The sequence below is a fragment of the Bombyx mori genome, chromosome 23, assembly GCF_030269925.1.
Source record: "Bombyx mori chromosome 23, ASM3026992v2".
NCBI classification, from domain to species: Eukaryota; Metazoa; Arthropoda; class Insecta; order Lepidoptera; family Bombycidae; genus Bombyx; species Bombyx mori.
The window spans coordinates 7720441-7739772 of NC_085129.1; the positions used below are offsets into that span (position 1 = coordinate 7720441).

At 37.0% G+C, this 19332-nt stretch overlaps 2 protein-coding genes across 4 annotated transcripts; one reads left to right on the plus strand and one right to left on the minus strand.

Moving 5' to 3' along the window:
* The first annotated feature begins 1368 nt into the window (after positions 1 to 1368).
* On the plus strand, positions 1369 to 6657 carry LOC101741088 (cullin-5). The gene is made up of 4 exons (XM_004932568.5): positions 1369 to 1528; positions 1603 to 2164; positions 3725 to 5355; positions 6476 to 6657. Exons 1-4 carry the CDS (start codon positions 1520 to 1522, stop codon positions 6611 to 6613), a joined length of 2340 nt encoding a protein of 779 aa, XP_004932625.1. The 5' UTR covers positions 1369 to 1519; the 3' UTR covers positions 6614 to 6657.
* A 99-nt stretch (positions 6658 to 6756) lies between these two features.
* On the minus strand, positions 6757 to 18585 carry Eif2g (translation initiation factor 2 gamma subunit). 3 transcript variants are annotated; one of them, NM_001043724.1, is given in 9 exon segments: positions 6764 to 6887; positions 6965 to 7113; positions 7228 to 7365; positions 7683 to 7865; positions 7941 to 8126; positions 12324 to 12541; positions 13129 to 13365; positions 17182 to 17356; positions 17506 to 17648. In NM_001043724.1, coding segments are annotated over 9 exon segments (1407 nt in total). In that variant the 5' UTR covers positions 17569 to 17648; the 3' UTR covers positions 6764 to 6829.
* Between the last annotated feature and the right edge of the window lie 747 nt (positions 18586 to 19332).

Consider the following 19332-nt stretch of genomic DNA (forward strand, 5'->3'; position numbering starts at 1 on the left):
TTCCGAGAAGTTACGTCTAGCGGCTTTGTTTCATTTTCCCACACTGTGCACATTCCTTTTTTTTTCTACCTAAGCTGATAGCCTTGAGAGGTTATTTCAGCGTAGCGTTAACTAGTAGGTGAGGTCACGGGGCTCAAACCTGACGACGTTGCTAACACGAACCCTAGCAGAGCCGTGTTTTGCAGAATCTACGGTAATCTACCACCGGATCGGAAACGCGACTCACTGAGAAGATCCGGCGAGAAACTCAGTGGGCTGTGTCTGTTGGTTAATTTACTCGCCGAGCCCTTCGTCACAAGCGACGGGTTCGACAAGAACGATGACCGGTGCTTGAGGTACCTAAAAGCACGTCGCGTTTCCGATCCGGTGGTAGATTCTACGAAGCACTGCTCTTGCTAGGGCTAGTGTTAGCAACGTCATCAGGCTAGAACCCTGTGAGCTCACCTACTCATTCTGTAAATCTGGTATAATATCTCGAGGTTAATAGAATAGGTAGCAAAAAAAACCGGTAAGTACACTTATGGGGTATTAATTAAAAAATGGGTCGCGATTCTGATTCAGTGGCGATTCTTTTTTTTTGGAGTTTACTCCTTTAGAATCGATTTACATATATAGGCCCGGGGTATGAAAATTATGGGGACCAAAATCGTACTAGCATGTCACACGAAATGCGTTATGCGCCTGATTGCGCATGTCACACGAAATGCGTTATCGCAGGTGACGCCGGGCTGCTGCGCCGGCAGTCCGCCACAAAGCCTCGTACTGATCGCGCGTTTCTCTCATTATTGTATTTTCATATATTTGTTAGTCGTTTGTTTTGTGTCTCGTTAATTTGTTAATAATCTGTAGTGTATCGTGTTGTCGTAATATAGAACTATTTCTCGTATTGTTTCGTTTAATTTTTTATATCCAGTAAACTCCAGTCGTGCGTCGGAGCGGACACACACACTTTTTTTTTGTTACCTTCGTAAGCAGACGAGCACATGGCCCACCTGATGGTAAGTGATTACCGTCGCCTATGGGCATTAGTAATGCTAGGGGTAGAGCCAACCTGCTGCCTATCGTTAAGCCCTGCGAGGTATTGCTCTTGCTAGGGCTAGAGCAATTTCTCGCAGGCCATTAGCTACTCGCAAACCCTAAGTAAAGGTTTACATGATAGCACTATATGAAATGCTTCACTTGAAAGAGTAAATAAAATATTTCCTAATCTTTTTTTCTGGGCCGGGGTCTGAACCTCTTACGAGGTCCCCGCGCTTAGGGAGCGATCTGGGACTAGATAGTCCACAGATGTTGGGAACGGACCGTGGGCCCAAGGATTGTATTTAGTGCTATGTCACTGGATAAATTTGGCAAGTACGAATTTTTATTTATAATTGGTCTCTACGACATATGTTCCCTTTCGATCTTTAATTAGAAAAGTCCAACAAAAAAGTTAGCTGTCAACATTTTGAAAGGTAAAATTGCTAGATTGCTATGGTTGGAGAAAACGTACAAAAACCGAAAGTTTAAAATTGAAATCATGCTTAAGGTAAGCCCACAATTAGTTTAAAATTAAATACTGTATATTACAAACAAATAATTTACCCTTCACATGATTTTCAGGAAAAAGGACAGATCACTTTTGAGGACAAATGGCCATCAATGCGTCCTATAGTTTTAAAGCTATTAAAGCAAGAGACTGTTACACAAACCGAATGGCAAGATCTTTTTGGTGCAGTACATTCAGTATGTTTGTGGGATGAGAGAGGACCGTACAAATTAAGAGACTCGCTTCAACAAGATATTACAATGTACATAAAACAAGCCCAAGTTCGCGTTTTAGCTCAACGGGAAGATCAAGCACTCTTGAAAGCCTATATTGCGGAGTGGGGAAAATTTTTTACCCAATGCAATTATCTGCCTACACCCTTTAGACAGTTAGAAAATTCTATTAATAGTATAAGTAAAGTCACTAGTTCTAACACATCCAGTTCACAGAAAAAGAATAACAATAACAACATTGAAGATAGTTTAGTACGGAAACTAATGTTGGATTCATGGAATCAAAGTATCTTTGTGGATATCAAGGAGAGATTACAGGACTCTGCAATGAAACTTGTACAAGCTGAAAGAAATGGTGAATCATTTGATTCTCAGCTTGTAATAGGAGTAAGAGAGTCATATGGTTAGTAAACTATATTTATTACATCTAAGTAAAGGATAAAAGTAGGTAGTTCATAAATTTACTATTGACTATTATTAGTGGTCACTGGCAAAAATTGACCATAATTCAATTCAATTTTAAGTTTGAAAGTTATTAAAGATCTTTTGTCAATGACTATACCTCTATAATCACAGATTTAGCAAAAGCTTAGTTATCTCACTTTGAACAAATTATTGAAACTTTTAAAAAAATCAAAAAATTAAGACTGACTTTTCATATCTTTTGATACTGAGGAATAATGAAAGAAAAAAACTCATAAAGCATTACTGAAACCAAGATTTGAATGATTTTAGTTAATACCACAATACTATTATAAATAAAAAAGATTGAATCAGCATTAATACACGTATATTTTTTCTTAAATGATGTTTAAGTCAATTCCAATTCTAGATTTAAGTAAATTGAGCACTCTGTATTAAATAAGAGTAAAACATATGATATTAATAATATTTCCTTAGTTTGACTGCATATTTTCATTAGAAACTAAATATCGTACATTTATTTTTATATGTATGTCATGTGTCAAAAGCATGGTATAGCAATCGGCACATGTCTTGAGCCCTTGACAATAGTGTGAGGAGCCGTCTGCGCATCGTACACATGGGATTAAAATATATGGTTCACTCATGTATTTAATATAAATTTTAAATTACTTAACTTTGTTCAATTTGGAAAAATATATTAGTAATTTTATAATACTTTTACCTGTGGTTTCGCTCATGTTAATAGTATGACTACCAAAAGGCTATCAATTAAATATGTTTTATATATATATATAGATAAATTACATTAGAAGGAATAAATAGAGATTTTAGGTAAGTATATGCTGATGTTTTTTTTAATCATACATAAAAAATATTTTGTTAAGCACTTCATTCCATCATAAATTACATGCCATCCATTACATCACTTTCTCCAAAATTGCTAGTGCTAGCGGCAGGAACATCATCTTCATCATCATAATATGTGTAATGATCGAAATCATCTGCATATTTGGTATCCGATATGCAATCATCATCACACAACATGAATAATAAATTCTTTAGTCAATGTGTCGACCACATAATCACTTTTCCTATATTCCCTTCGATTTTATTCACTATTTGGCACATTTTATTACAATGAGTGGCAGCCATGAAATTGACTTTTTATTTGATCAGGTCGCTTTAAAGCAGACAGCTTTAAAGCTTTAACTAACATTCTTGTTGCTAACATTAAAGTACAGTTAGTTTACTGTTAGTTATAAATTGCAGTCTATTTAATTGATATTATTTTTTATTTTATCAGTATTACAGTGGCTATTTTACTACCTAACACTGTATTTTCATGTTGAGAATAAAGTTTAAAATAGTACGTTATTAGCATATTATAATAATACTTGAGTACTTGAACCATACAAAGTTGATAAATACTATTCATATATACTATTTATATGATATTGATAAACACTGTTTTATTAAAAAGGGGTAATATGGAGGGTTACACTTTTTAAATTATATAAAATGTTTTTTCTTTTGACAGTTAATTTGTGCTCAAACACAATAGATAAATTGCAAATCTACAGAGAGAATTTTGAAGCTGCATATATGCAAGCCACAGAAGAATTTTATAAATTGAAAGCAAGTGAACATTTGCTTGCCAATGGAGTTCAGTCATATATGAAGTATGCTGATCAACGTCTCAAAGAAGAAGAGGCTCGTGCTCACCGATATTTGGAGCCAGGAAGTGGTAGTGTAGCTGCATTAACTCAATGTTGTGAAAGAGTACTTATTGGAGAGCATCTTCCAACACTTTTAGCTGAAAGTGCTACATTGATTAAAGCTGGTGAGACAGAAAAGTTGCAACTTATGTTTCGTTTATTGGATAGGGTCCCAGAAGGAGTCGTGCCGATATTGAGAGATTTAGAAGCCCATATAGTATCTGCAGGCTTAGCTGACATGGTTGCATCAGCAGATATCATAACAACAGACTCTGAAAAGTATGTAGAGCGTTTGTTGGATTTATTCAGAAAATTTAGTATGTTAGTTAAAGATGCCTTCTTGGATGATCCAAGGTTTTTAACTGCCAGGGACAAGGCCTATAAATGCGTGGTAAATGATACAACTGTTTTTAAACTTGAGTTGCCTTCATCAACTCTTGCCCGTGGTAGTAAAGGTACAGCTCCTGAAAGCAAGTGCCCTGAACTTCTCGCTAACTATTGTGATATGTTATTACGAAAAACACCGCTAAGTAAAAGATTAACTAGTGAACAGATAGAAATAAGATTAAGAGACGTTTTGTTAGTTTTGAAATATATTGAAAACAAAGATGTATTTATGAGGTATCATAAGGTTCATTTAACAAGAAGATTGATATTAGACTCAAGTGCGGACTCTGAAAAAGAAGAGGATATGGTAGAGTGGTTACGTGAAGTAGGTATGCCTGCAGACTATGTAAATAAATTAGCACGAATGTTTCAAGATGTAAAAGTAAGTGAGGATCTGAATACACAATTTAGGGCAGACACAACTCGTCATGATGCCATCAATATTAAAATACTCAATGCTGGAGCTTGGGCCCGTGGATCTGAAAGAGTAACAGTAAGTCTGCCACTAGAATTAGAAGACTATATTCCTGAAGTTGAAGAGTTTTATAAAAAAAAGCATTCAGGTAGAAAATTGCAGTGGTATCATCACATGAGCAATGGCACTATAACATTTGCTAATTCAGTAGGTCGTTTTGACTTGGATGTTACAACTTTTCAAATGGCAGTGCTATTTGCATGGAATCAAAGACCTATGGAAAAAATAAGTTATGAAAATTTGAGATTAGCAACAGAACTTCCAGACCCTGAACTGAGAAGGACTTTATGGTCTCTTGTGGCTTTCCCAAAATTAAAAAGGCAATTGTTGTGCTATGATCCATTGATTCAAAATCCTAAAGACTTTGTCCAGAATACAATATTTTGGGTAAATCAGGAATTTGCGCTTATTAAGAATGGAAAACCACAACGTAGGGGTAAAATAAATTTGATTGGAAGACTTCAGTTGAGTACAGAGAGATCTCAAATAGAAGATAATCATTCCATTGTGCAGCTAAGAATATTGAGGACTCAAGAGGCAATCATAAAAATACTAAAGATGAGGAAACGCATTACAAACACAGCACTTCAGGTATGGAACTTATATATTTTTGTTTCGATGTACAGTAAAAGCTCTATTTGCAGGCTATATTTTCCCTAAATATGCTGCGAATATGGAAAAGCGCGTTTACAAAGGATGTTCGGTTCGACCTCCTACCTTGGAATCTTTTATATCAATGTGTATGTACTGATTAGATTTCGAGATAGAGATTCGTGAATCAAGAAATCTTTAGGCGCGAACGTAGGCATTAGGTCGCATTTTTTTAATCAGCGAATAGTGAAAGCGCGAATAAAGAGCTTTTACTGTGTTAACTTTGAATATCTGTTCCAAACATGTGTACATGAATGCTTTCCACTAAAAACAAATATGTATATAAATACTTAAGGTAAGCTTTTTGTGTTAGGAGATTGCATCAGTAAGTACTGTATTCCTTACAGGTTACACTCATAATAGTGCAAAGTGGTCTTCTACCACATGGGGTAGTAGTGTTTTTATATTTCAGTAACCACACTTGATACCAAGTAGATACTGAGCTAGTTCATGCTGCACAAATGATGATTGATTATAATTTTGCCATGACTTAACAAAAGAAAAATTTGAACATACTTAGGTATAATAAATTGGTTTGGAAGAAAGCCTTTGCTTAAATAAATAAGTTTTGACAATGTTTTCGTAATTGCTTTCATGATTCTTAATTCTCCAATAAATGTTATATGGTATTTAAATAATTGAAAAGGTGTGTTGGGTTCACATATTCAAATATTACATCTTATTCTAAGCAGCAGAAATTCAGACGATAAGGGCTGACGAAGTGACGAAGATCACCAATTGAAGATTTTTCTTGTATTGTTCACTAATAAATACATTCTCCTTGTCTCCACCTTATACCACTAAGTGGGATCGACACTGCCAATGTTTGTATTCTCCTCTATCAGCCGTCATCTCAACACTCACTCCTCTCTCTCTCATATCGTCATTCACACTCCATCCATGTCTTCTTCGGTCGACCTTTTTTCCCCTGCAGGATACCACAATTTCCATACATCTCCTATTTACGTGCATCTCTACGCATCACAATATGACCATAACACGCTAACCGTCCGCTCTTTATAAATAAGTAACAAATTTTTATTATTTTTATTCCTTGCAGAGCGAGCTGGTAGAGATTCTAAAAAATATGTTTCTACCATCGAAGAAAATGATAAAAGAGCAATTAGAATGGCTTATTGAACATAAATATATGCGTCGCGACGACGAAGATATTAACACGTTTATATACATGGCCTAAAGTCAATAATGTAAATGAATAAAATCAATAAATTATTTACTCTATTTCTCTGTTTATATATCTATATCTGTAGTCTCTGTTAATAGTTCAAAATATCATGTGTTGTTTATTAGTAATTGTAAGGTAGGTAACATAAATGCATATTGATATTATGTTAATATTTTATTAAATACATAGAACATAGTTTACATTATTAAATGTAAAAAAAACATAAAATTAGTTGTTGGCTGGTTCTATAGTTGTACCTCCTTGAATTTGTCCCCAACCAATTAACCTGAAAATAAGTAATAATATGTTGACAAAACTTGTTTCAAAGCACATGTGGTATACCAGTTATGCATTGATACTAACCGCCAGTGATTTTCTACTCTTCTACTCAATGCTACTTTTTCTCCAATTTCCGTGCAAACAGGGTTCGTAAGGGCGATTTTAGCCAAATCAACTTTTGTGGCGATTACTCGGCCGCCAGTACTTAACGATCCAATATTTACGAGGAGGACCTAAAAAATATTTAATGTGCAACTTTAATTACAATAGATGTGTGATCAACCTAACGGCCCAAATAGTGCTAAGACATTACTGTAGTTTCTAAATAATGTACCACTGTTAATTACCTCATTTTTGACTAATTTTTGGACTTTGGCAGCCTTTTTATCTCCTTCAGTGCGCACGCCAAGCAAACGTTTCAAAAGATAATAAGATACTTCGAGTTTGACAAAAATTCCCGGTAAACATCCAACTGCTCCTAATACCTGCGAAATTAACAGAAATAAGTTAGTGCCTATTGTAAAAATATCCATAGAATAGGTATTATTTTTTGCATTTGATGAGTAACGCCGCATCTCTGATATTAAATGGTTAACGGTGCCAAAACCTCAGAAATGTGAATGCCGCCACCCGCCTAGGGAGTTGTCCAATGTCCCATCCTTCAAACTTTAATTGATAACTGATTATTGATAGAAATGGACAGGACGGTAGAACCTATCAGTGCCATCGTCAGTAATTAAACTTATAAATATCAATCTTGGAAGTAATTTTTACAGCTGAAAGATGCTTAAAATAAACATACTTGTCCCACAAGTCTATCAGCACGGCACAGCGTTGGTTCGATCTTCGTTCCTACGCCAATAAGACCACCAGGGACGGCATACTGTAGCTCATTCTGCTCGGCAAACAGCGAAACGATGCGTGAAAATATGGGTCGGCAAGTTAATTTACCATCTGCATCCTTACTGACTAAACCAGGCCGCACCTGTGAAATAAGTGTTTATGTGTTGAAAAATATATTAACTATTATTATTTATTTACCATGACAGACAATACGTACTTCGATTTCCATACCGACAGTTAGAACTCCTTGAAGAATTGATCCTCCTGCCACGCCACCCCGTAGATCGTCAACCTCGCAACCAGGCTTATTTACATCGAATGAACGAATAACAATCATACGAGGAGGCGATGTGAAATCCCTTAGGGGTACGGGAATCTTTTTTGTTATATACTCGCAGAGGACCTTTAAAAAAATGTTTTTATTGTTAGTTGAAATATTTATTCAATGCTATTATTAAATACTGTATATCGAGGGGTGAAAGGCTATTTGTTTTAAGTGACATTTATCTTTGTATTTAAAGGTGCGTTTTATTTGGTATTGGTATCAAAGGTTCTAAGTTTTTAATTGAACATCAGTTATCTTTACCCCATTCGAACATCTGAAGCATTTTTTTTGTTATATTTTATTCAAATTTTAAGCTTTAAATGACTCCTGTAATGCTGCAAAAATGTCGCTTAAACCAAATAGCTCCAAATAGTTCGATATGATTTATATATAAAGCCCGGGCCTGGCGATAACCCTGAAAGAGTCAGAAACGCGGCAATCCGGGCCTACGATCGATATCCCACGGATTCAAACCGGACTCGGATGCGTCGCTTACAGCGGGAGGTCAAATCCCGCTTAAGCGACGCCCGAAACGAAAACTGGGATAGTTATTTAGAAGAACTCGCGCCCACTCACCAAGCATACTGGCGACTAGCTAGGACCCTCAAGTCCGAAACTATCGCCACTATGCCGCCTCTCGTACGCCCCTCAGGCCAACCACCGGCTTACGATGACGATGACAAGGCAGAGTTGCTGGCCGATGCACTGCAAGAACAGTGCACCACCAGCACTCAACACGCGGACCCCGAACACACCGAGTTAGTCGACAGGGAGGTCGAGCGCAGAGCTTCCCTGCCGCCCTCGGACGCGTTACCCCCCATTACCACTTCCGAGGTTAAGGAGGCGATCGATAGCCTACAACCACGGAAAGCTCCCGGCTCCGACGGCATCCGCAATCGCGCGCTAAAACTGTTACCAGCCCAACTAATAACGATGTTGGCCACCATCTTAAATGCTGCTGTGACGAACTGCATCTTTCCCGCGGCGTGGAAAGAAGCTGACGTTATCGGCATACACAAGCCGGGTAAACCGAAGAATGAAACCGCGAGTTACCGCCCCATCAGTCTCCTCCCGGCGATAGGCAAGCTATACGAACGGCTCCTTCGTAAACGCCTCTGGGACTTCGTATCCGCGAACAAAATTCTTATAGACGAGCAGTTTGGATTCCGCGCCAGACACTTGTGCGTACCTCAAGCGCACCGCCTCACGGAGCACATCTTACTAGGGCTGAATAGGCGGAAACCCATCCCGACAGGAGCCCTCTTCTTCGATATAGCGAAGGCGTTCGACAAAGTCTGGCACAACGGTTTGATATACAAACTGTATAACATGGGAGTGCCAGACAGACTCGTGCTCATCATACGAGACTACTTGTCGAACCGTTCGTTCCGATATCGAGTCGAGGGAACGCGTTCCCGGCCCCGTCACGTCACAGCCGGAGTCCCGCAAGGCTCCGCCCTCTCCCCGTTATTATTTAGTTTGTATATTAATGATATACCCCGGTCTCCGGAGACCCATCTGGCGCTCTTCGCCGATGACACCGCCATCTACTACTCGTGTAGGAAGAAGGCGTTGCTTCATCGACGACTTCAGACCGCAGCTACCACCATGGGACAGTGATTCCGGAAGTGGCGCATCGACATCAACCTCACGAAAAGCACAGCGGTGCTCTTCAAAAGGGGTCGCCCTCCGAACACCACGCTGAGCATCCCCCTCCCGACTAGGCGCGTCAACACCTCCGCCCCCGCCATTCGCCCAATCACGATGTTCGACCAGCCCATACCGTGGGCCCCGAAGGTCAAATATTTAGGCGTCACCCTCGACAGTAGGATGACATTCCGCCCCACATCAAGACGGTACGCGACCGTGCCGCCTTCATTCTAGGACGTCTCTACCCGATGATATGTAGGCGAAGTAAAATGTCCCTTAGAAATAAGGTGACACTCTACAAAACTTGCATACGCCCCGTCATGACCTATGCAAGTGTAGTGTTCGCTCACGCGGCCCGCATACACTTAAAATCATTCCAAATTATTCAATCCCGTTTTTGCAAGATAGCCGTCGGAGCCCCGTGGTTCGTCAGGAACGTCGACCTCCATGACGACCTGGACTTATAGTCCATCAGTAAGTATCTACAGTCGGCGTCGATGCGCCACTTCGATAAAGCGGCACGACACGAGAACCCTCTCATCGTGGCCGCCGGTAACTACATTCCCGATCCTGCGGACAGAATGGAAAGCAGTCGACGTCGCCCAAAACACGTCATCTCGGATCCTCCCGATCCACTAACGGTGCTTCTAGGTACTTCAAGCACCGGTCACCGTTCTCGTCGAACCCGTTGCTTGCGACGAAGGACTCGACGAGTAAATTAACTCTCAGACACAGCCCACTGAGTTTCTCGCCGGATCTTCTCAGTGGGTCGCGTTTCCGATCCGGTGGTAGATTCTGCGAAGCACGGCTCTTGCTAGGGTTCGTGTTAGCAACGTCATCAGGTTTGAGCCCCGTGAGCTCACCTAAAAAAGTTAGGGTTACGCTGAAATAGCCTCTCAAGGCTCTCAGCTTAGGTAGGAAAAAAAAAATAACCCTGAAGCTTGGTAACACTACACAGTTGACCTATCTTGCTGTAAACACCTAGAAAATAAAAGAGAGGCGTAGTCATAGTTTGATTACGACTGAATGATGATTTATTTATTATTTATCAAACGTGGAACCTACCCGAGCCTAACACTAGTCTGATTTTTATTACACGATATAATTCTATATCGATTTTATTCACGTCATACCACACGTCGAGCTTCGGACTCGAATTCTCAGTGGCTTAATGACCACGTAGGCTTCACAGAATCTTGTCATACAGGCATTATCCGTGTATATTTTTGGACCAGTTTCAAATTCTTCTACAAGAGCGAGTGTGGTATTTGGGACTACCTTTACCGAAGAGTGGGTCACTGTAGATGACTAGCGGCGCTTTAAGCGAACTACTAAATGACACCCCTGCACTGTTCGCTAAAGCGTCCAAGCCTTGCCCGAGAGAGGTAGGACGTAATGATTAACAATGTAACGTCTTTGGGGATGCCTGACTGACGCCGTCGAAAGTGACACTACGTCGGCCATCATCTTTGGCAATCTGCTAGGCCAGCCAAGTGGTGCCCTCGCTGGACCAGTGTGCTTAGTGCGAGTTTTTTATCGTTCTCCATAGCGTAAAAGTTAGCTCATATTTGTATGGAATGGGATCGATTGCCTACGTTTTCCGCTAGGGGCGCTGTTCCAACTGCATACAAAATTGGGCTAAGTTTTACGCGATCGAGAACGTTAAAAAACTCGCACTAAGCAGACAGAGCCAGAGTGCCGGGTCGGAATGCGATATGCCACCAGCCGGTAGCTTTTAAGTATGAACTCTGCTACGCACTAAAGTGCATTAGCGTGGTGGGCGGTACCGAATTTCCTGTTTATCCAAACCAAATCAACGAAAATGACCACATCCCATAGGGGCTAAAGTTGGGTCTGGATAAGCCCTCCTTCCGCCATCAGCTCGAATAAGGTGGATCGGTATGCCAAGGGAAGAGCTCTCGCTCACTGCGCCGCTGATTTTTGCGAAATGGTGGGATCTCAGAACACGAGTATCTGCTTACAAGGCTCATCGCTTCTTGATTACGTAGAACTAATACTATCTGCTATGACATATGTATCACACAAAAATCACACATTATATCACAAATCACGCTAAAACTAAAATTCGACCATAAATCAGGTGGTGAAATAAAATTATTTGAAGGCCATTGAAACATTTTAAATTAATAACTAATAAATAAGGTACATATTTCGTTTTAACTGAACTTATTTTATTCTACAAAGTAAAATGCTAAGATAAAAAATATTTTTAGTTCATGTTGTTTATGACAGTTCAGTAACTTTTCGCTTACACTCAAGGTACTTTTTTTTTTTTTTCTTTTTTTTTTTATTGCTTAGATGTGTGGACGAGCTCACAGCCCACCTGGTGTTAAGTGGTTACTGGAGCCCATAGACATCTACAACGTAAATGCGCCACACACCTTAAGATATAGTTCTAATGTCTCAATGTTGTCACAACGGCTACCCCACCCTTCAAACCGAAACGCATTACTGCTTCACGGCAGAAATAGGCGGGGCGGTGGTACCTACCCGTTCGGACTCACAAGAGGTCCTACCACCAGTAGTACTTCTTAATTATTAAATTAATATACGTAATATCTATAATACTTTCATTGAAAATATTATTAGTATGATTGAACAAACCTCAATATTATATTTGAGTTGAGCCGATATGGGTATAATAGGTGCACCTTCAGCCACAGTCCCTTGAACGAATTTTACAATTTGCTCATGCTGTTCTTTAGCTTGTCCCTCTTTAACTAAATCGATCTTGTTTTGTAATATCAAGATATGCTTCAGTTTCATTATCTCAATGGCTGCTAAGTGTTCACTAGTTTGGGGCTGTGGGCAAGATTCGTTGCCTGAAAATGTGAAAATCTTAAGTTACAGCAAATAGGTAAATCATGACGCAAATTTGGTTTAGCAATAAACTTTAACAATAAATTTTAATAATCAACTAACTTGGGGGCGCACTAATTAGCAATTCTGACTCCTGGGCCGAGAGTTGTGGTTCGCGTTTGCCATTTCATACAAAAATTCATTTAATAAGCCGGATTGTTTACTCTTTGTCTAGGCGTTTATTATCTATATTTTATAGCAATATATTCACGTACAAAAAAGTTATATCAGTATTGACATGGATCTAAAACATGGAATTTTGGTTTGGAGCCATATTCTGAATCATGTGTGGCTTTTTCGCGATTATTAATTTATTTAAATTATCGGTCATCGTAACAAAACCATATTTAGTCAATGCAATATTAAAATGCAAAAGTACATACTTGTAATAGTAAGATGCATGCTAATAGAATGCCAATTATTGTGCATTGACAGTCAGGTTAGTTTCCATTGAAAAAGAAAAAATTGAAAGTTTACCTTAGTTTTTAAAAATTCATTATTTTTTTATTTAAATCTTGTTATTTAATTTTAAATTATTTGATTTAAATACCCGCAATGAGTAGTAATGCTGCGTCCATCACGGCAGCACCGTTAAGCATAGTTGCCATAAGGATGTCGTGACCAGGGCAGTCTACAAAGCTCACGTGGCGAACTAGTTGGAAGCGACCCGTACACGCAGGCCGAAGACACGGAAAGCTGTCATCCTTAGATGAGCCGCCGGATATAAAGCTGGTTGGCCGCGGACATTTAGGATTGTCGCATTGGTAGATTTTTGCATTTGCATAACCTAAGGAAAAACCGAGACATGTGTTAATACGAATATAATTTTTCTGTGAATAATATTTTTCATGATTTCTATAGAATACCATATTGAAACAAAATAAATATAGTATTAATTTCATATTGTCAAGATCGATTTAAATAAAACCATACTTAGGCAACCATTTTTTATTATTTAGTCTATCTTAAAAATATACACAACAATACATATACATAATTGTAATATTTCATAATACTTATATTAAAAAAACGTTAAATAGGTAAGACTTAAGATTTAACAAAATGAGTTTGTGGTCGTTTTCATTCCTAGAAACTAAAAGGCACAAATTGGTACCAGTTTGGTTTTGTTTATTTAAAGTAGCAGAATAACTAACAATTAACATTTAAAGGTATTTAAACATATTTAGGTTTTTTAGTCTGTTGGTCCATTGTTATCCTGGTTACATAGATTAATTGGCCAAATCGATATGAGTCAAAAAGACGGACAGATTCTTGATACTAATACATTTTGGCTAAGTCTTGTAGTATGTTCTCTGTGAGTGTATTCTAAATTTTGTCTGGTATGCACTAATACATTCATCTATTACGTCATAATAGACTATCCAATTCCTATGTTAGCTTTTAAAGATTTTTTTATTCGCGGATCTAATGGATACATAAACATAGATATATCATTCCAATATATCCAACAGACTTTCCTTTGTAAATGCGTCGCCAAATGGACTGATAATAAAGTAAAATAGACCTTATTACAAATATGCCTAAAGTATGTTGTATGTAAATCAACCATATTTCTGTACATTTTTAAATGCGGCCACATGAGACGTTCTGTCCTACGGTAAGAGCCACATTACCATTCCATATTCACGGTTTTTGTATTCGCGGCATATTTACGGAATATATTATTATATACCCCGCGAATAAGGAGCTCTTTACTATATTCTTTCTTTGAATCACTTCCAACCATGACCTGTTAATTAAGACAATTGCTAAACATCATATTACACGTACATACTCGCATAGGTGAGCTATGAATACTTTCAGCATATCTAGCTAATAAGACTTGCAGCTAGCTTGAGCCGCATACATCATGCTTGTCCAAGGTATGCGTTTTTGATTATGATTAGTATTTTATTTTGTAAAAACCTTACCAAATTTACAGTCTATTTGTATATTTCCTTATTTGATATCTATCATATCAAATAATAATACAAAAAAAATTTAATTATTTTCAGTCATTGGTTTTTTATTTTGTTGGAAGTTTTATGACCACCACACCACCACAGTATAAGGGCTCTCCTTAAGCCCATTTGTAGAACATTTTATACAGGTTAGGTTATATTGAGGAAGATATACAAATATCCTCCAATTTTTTGAGATTGTAAAGGTATGTTACTATATTTTCACAATGTAATCTATTATAAAGTTTATAACTAGAACAAATATTTTCTGCATTTCATAGCACCACATTTGCATTCAGTACGGTTTCGCAACATTGCCATGTTTTGTTGTTGAATTTCAAACCTTGATTTTAAAGGAGAAGCTGGAGAAGAAGCAGTCCCTATCTCTGAAACATTACTTAGACTAATATCATCATTATAACTCGATTTAATTAGGAGAGAAGAACCATCATCAGTATTATCATCAATGTCAGATGATTTTTGTAAATAGTCAAAGCATATTTCTTCTCCAATCTCAATATCTCGAGTAGCAAATAAAGCTAGCATTGGAAGATTAGGATCTAGGCAGTCAGCCCATACTGCCCATACACCCAGATTTGGATCACATGAATGATTGATGAAATGTGATATATTTCCTAAATGTGCAGCATCAACAACATATGGGTTTTCAACAGAATTAAAATCAAGATCAAACAGATAAGTCAATCCATTTGCATCATATTCTCTTCCTCGTTTTTCAGCTTCTTCGAATGAGATAACTTCACCGATATATTGACATATGAATTGTCCTTCTCTAATTTTTTGCTCGGTTTTTACACCCCATCCACACCCATTTGATGTTTTGAAAATAGTTAATTTAATGTTTCGTCCATTTTGTACAACTCGATTGCTGCATTCAGACGAACATTTGCATGCTTTGTTACATTCATAAATTGGTGTGCCTGGTGCAACACGAAGTCTCTTATTAATGGTATAGGCAAAGAAGCCTGCTTGCATCCCACAACAAGACTTAGATCTGCAATTACAAGCTGTACACTCACAGCCTATTGGGGGTTCATCCGGAATGATGACACCAGTGCCAGGTATTGATTGATTTATGTATGTGAAATTTTCTGGTGGTCCAGCAAAATCTACATTATTTTGTACTGATATTTTTTTTGACTTATCAACCTGATTTAAATGATCCTCCCATTCTTTCAATTGCATTAATTGTTTACATCTCTTCCTAACCAATACATATAATTGTAGGATATCTCTAGTTTCTTCAACCAGTGTGGCTCCACAATGCTCCTCTTTCTCAGTTAAGAACAGTATTGACAAAAATTTTAATTGTAAATTCTCTTTTATTTTGCTGAGATCTGCATCTTCAAATTCAGTAAATCTTTCAATGAGATTATTATCTTCTAAGAGGTTGCCAAATGAGATTTCTTCTTTGAGTTTTTGTATTTTAACACAGAATCTAGTTTCTTCTTCATCCAAAAAATTTTTTATTATTGCAGGACAGTTATCTAGGTTTTCAATAGGTTCCCAAGTATTTTCACTATCAGACCATCCTTTCCATTTCACATGAAAGTATTCTTTTCCATTTTCATACTTGAACCCTAGTATTTTCTCAACAATATATTCTTCTGCATTTTTTATATTGTTTCTCTTTTTTTTCTTAATAGCTGGTGCATCTTCATGTTCTACAGGTATAGTTCTCTTTTTTACTTTTCTAACTTTTTCAATAAATATACTTTCATGTTTTTCATCTGCTCTTTCGCGATACAATTTTACAACTGAATCCGACAGGCGCTCTGCAACATACCATGTTTTTTCAATTAACACATTGAAAAATGTGAAATCAGAAGATTTTTCAAAATGTATACATGAACTTGAGTAGAACTTTAAATAAAATTATTGAAAAGTACTACACATGGTACATTGCAAAGCATCTGTTTAATAAATAGTCTGGCCATAAGTAGTGTTACTTATTATACTAATTTTATAAGAATTTTAATTTGTACACGTGATTTAATCAATCCATTGAATTTCAATATCATTTGTTTTCTTAGGAATACGATTCACTTTTGATTGGTACCAATATTTTATTTACTTTAAATTGAATCTAAGTGTGATTACTCAATACAAAAGTATGTGAGGAACTATTACTCACTAGACTAATAGGTACAATAAGACATCTTCTGTTTGTAATATATGAATATCTGGCCATTCAAATGATAGTCATACTTTAGCACAATAAAAACTGTGAACAAAAAACCAATCTCGAAATATACAATTTTATGTAAAGACATTTCTTCAATGAGATTTAAATCCATGAAGCGAACTTAAACCATAGCCACAATTTGTTTACCTTTTTGACCAATCATTAAAAAATTCAGTTATGTTAATTTTTATGAGGCCTAGATTTTTAAAAATACAACAAAGAAAATAAAGCAGTTATGAGTTATGATACTTAAGACAACTGTTTTCTTTAATTTTTATTGTAAATAGTGTTTTGTTTGTAACAATTTGTATGGCAAGACTATATATTTGTAATCCCCAATCAACTTTTTAGTTTAATTTGAGTTAAATACATCTATACAGTTACTTGTTAATAAATTTAAGACTAACCAGTTATGTATATATAAAATTAAACTTACCTAATTTGATCGTAATATTTCTTTCCAATTCATTCTTAAACCTTACAGTTTGTACTCCTGAAATAGCCTTCACAACAGTAGATTTTCCATGAGCTACATGTCCAATTGTACCGATGTTAATCGTCGCCTGCCTTGATATGACTTCGGGAGAGAGAGCAGATAATTTTGTGACATCCTGAAATCACCAGGGTGTTGGTGTTGTATAGGTTATATAGTTAATTGTTTCACTCGTAAAAGTCCATATCACAGTGGAATTTAACGATACCTAAATAATTATTTATATTTCTTGGACAATTGACGTAGATTTTCTTTATTTTTACTTACCAATTTAGATAAGTCTTGCTGATGCAAGTTTGATTGAGTAGTTCGCCCTTCGTTCGAAGCCATAATGGTTGTGTTAGACCTATTATATTTGAATTAGCAAAATGTTTTAGAAAAAATATTCTCTAATAGTTTTCATTTACAGCTGTGAATGTTAAACAAAAACAGAAACGTATGCAACCTTAAAATCTGAAGTAGGTACCTACGAAGCACACAACGAGAACGTCAACGTTAACGAAGGCGTGCGCGGTGTTGTCGTATATTTTAATGATGATAAAATTTATTTTAAAAACAAAACGAAAATAAATAGTTAAAATTCTAGTTTTAGGTTCATAGTTATTATACCAATTACACAGATACAATTAAATCAAGTCATAATAAAAAAAGAAGGTATTTTTCATTTACTTATATTTTGAGGTTAACATGCTTTTTTTATTGTCCTTGTAAACAGATGAGTTTAATAAAATAAAACAAGGTTTTCAAGACATAGGTACTTAACGTAAGATATATGTATTAATAATAGGTGGCAAAAATGACAATGTGTTCGATGTATAATAATTCAAATAATAGAATATGGAAAAGAAGGTTAAAACATTCCTCCCCATCTACATCTTGTTGATCAGACGGCGGGGTGCCTGTATGTATACGTCGATTAATTCGACGTGGAGCAAATGGCACAGGAGTGGAGACCGGAACAGGTGAGGAGTATAACTTCGATGCTGTGAAGGTGAATTTAGAGAAATTGGTACATTTGTAGGCGACTGCGATGTTACTGCTGCCGAATTCTTGCTAATAGTTAGCCTTTCGCTTATTGTTGTTTCCATTCTAATATTTCTAATATCTGGAGAAGCAGTCGCCGGCAGCATAGAAGAATGCACCCTTTCATTCCTCGGGGTTTTGGAGGTGGAGGACACCCGTGGTCTGATGTGATCAGCGTGTCTTCGTTTATCTAGTCCTCCTGGTGTTGAAACAATACATGAATATTTATGTTTTCGGGATGTAATTACCGTTGGTTCCCATATTTTATCATTTCGTATTTTAATATATATTTCGTCACTTGGTCGGTAGCTCGATGATGTGGTACGAATATATTTTTTTACTTGTAAATACTGCATTATTCTTCTTTTGTCTGGCCGAATGTTGGAAAATATGCAATTCAATTGTCGTCCAAACATCATCTTAGTTGGAGATTTACCGGTGGACGCGTGCGGAGTGTTTCTGTATGTAAAAAAAATTCCAATATAACAACAATATAAATCTCGAGTGCTGACTGCACTCGAGATTTATATTGTCTACCGATGGGTTTGTGTTGTCTACCGATGCCATTCTTATTTCGAATGTTCTGACTAAACGTTCTGCCAGCCCATTTGTCCGAGGATGATATGGAGATGATGTGACATGTAAAATACACTGCTTTGTGCAATATTCTTTAAATTCATAAGATGTAAATTGAGGTCCAATAACGGATATAATCATTTTTGGTAAAACAAATGTATAAAATATGTTATCTAGTGTAAGACAAAATGATCTGGTGTTGATGTGTTTCATCAGTCGTATTTCCACCCATTTGGAGAGAGCGTCGCACAATACCAACCAATACGATCCTTCGAACGGTCCAGCAAAGTCGATATGGATTCTCTCCCATACTTCTTCTAGTATGGACCAGGAAAATACAGGAAGTTCAGGTTTACAAGGACGGTTCTGTTGGCATCTGGTACATTTCTTGACAAAAAACTTCAGAGGTGTCAAGGGACACCCGGATGGAACGAAGTTCCTTTCGATTAATTAGTGAAGGAATTGTAATTTTTTTTTAAAGTTATAATAATAAAT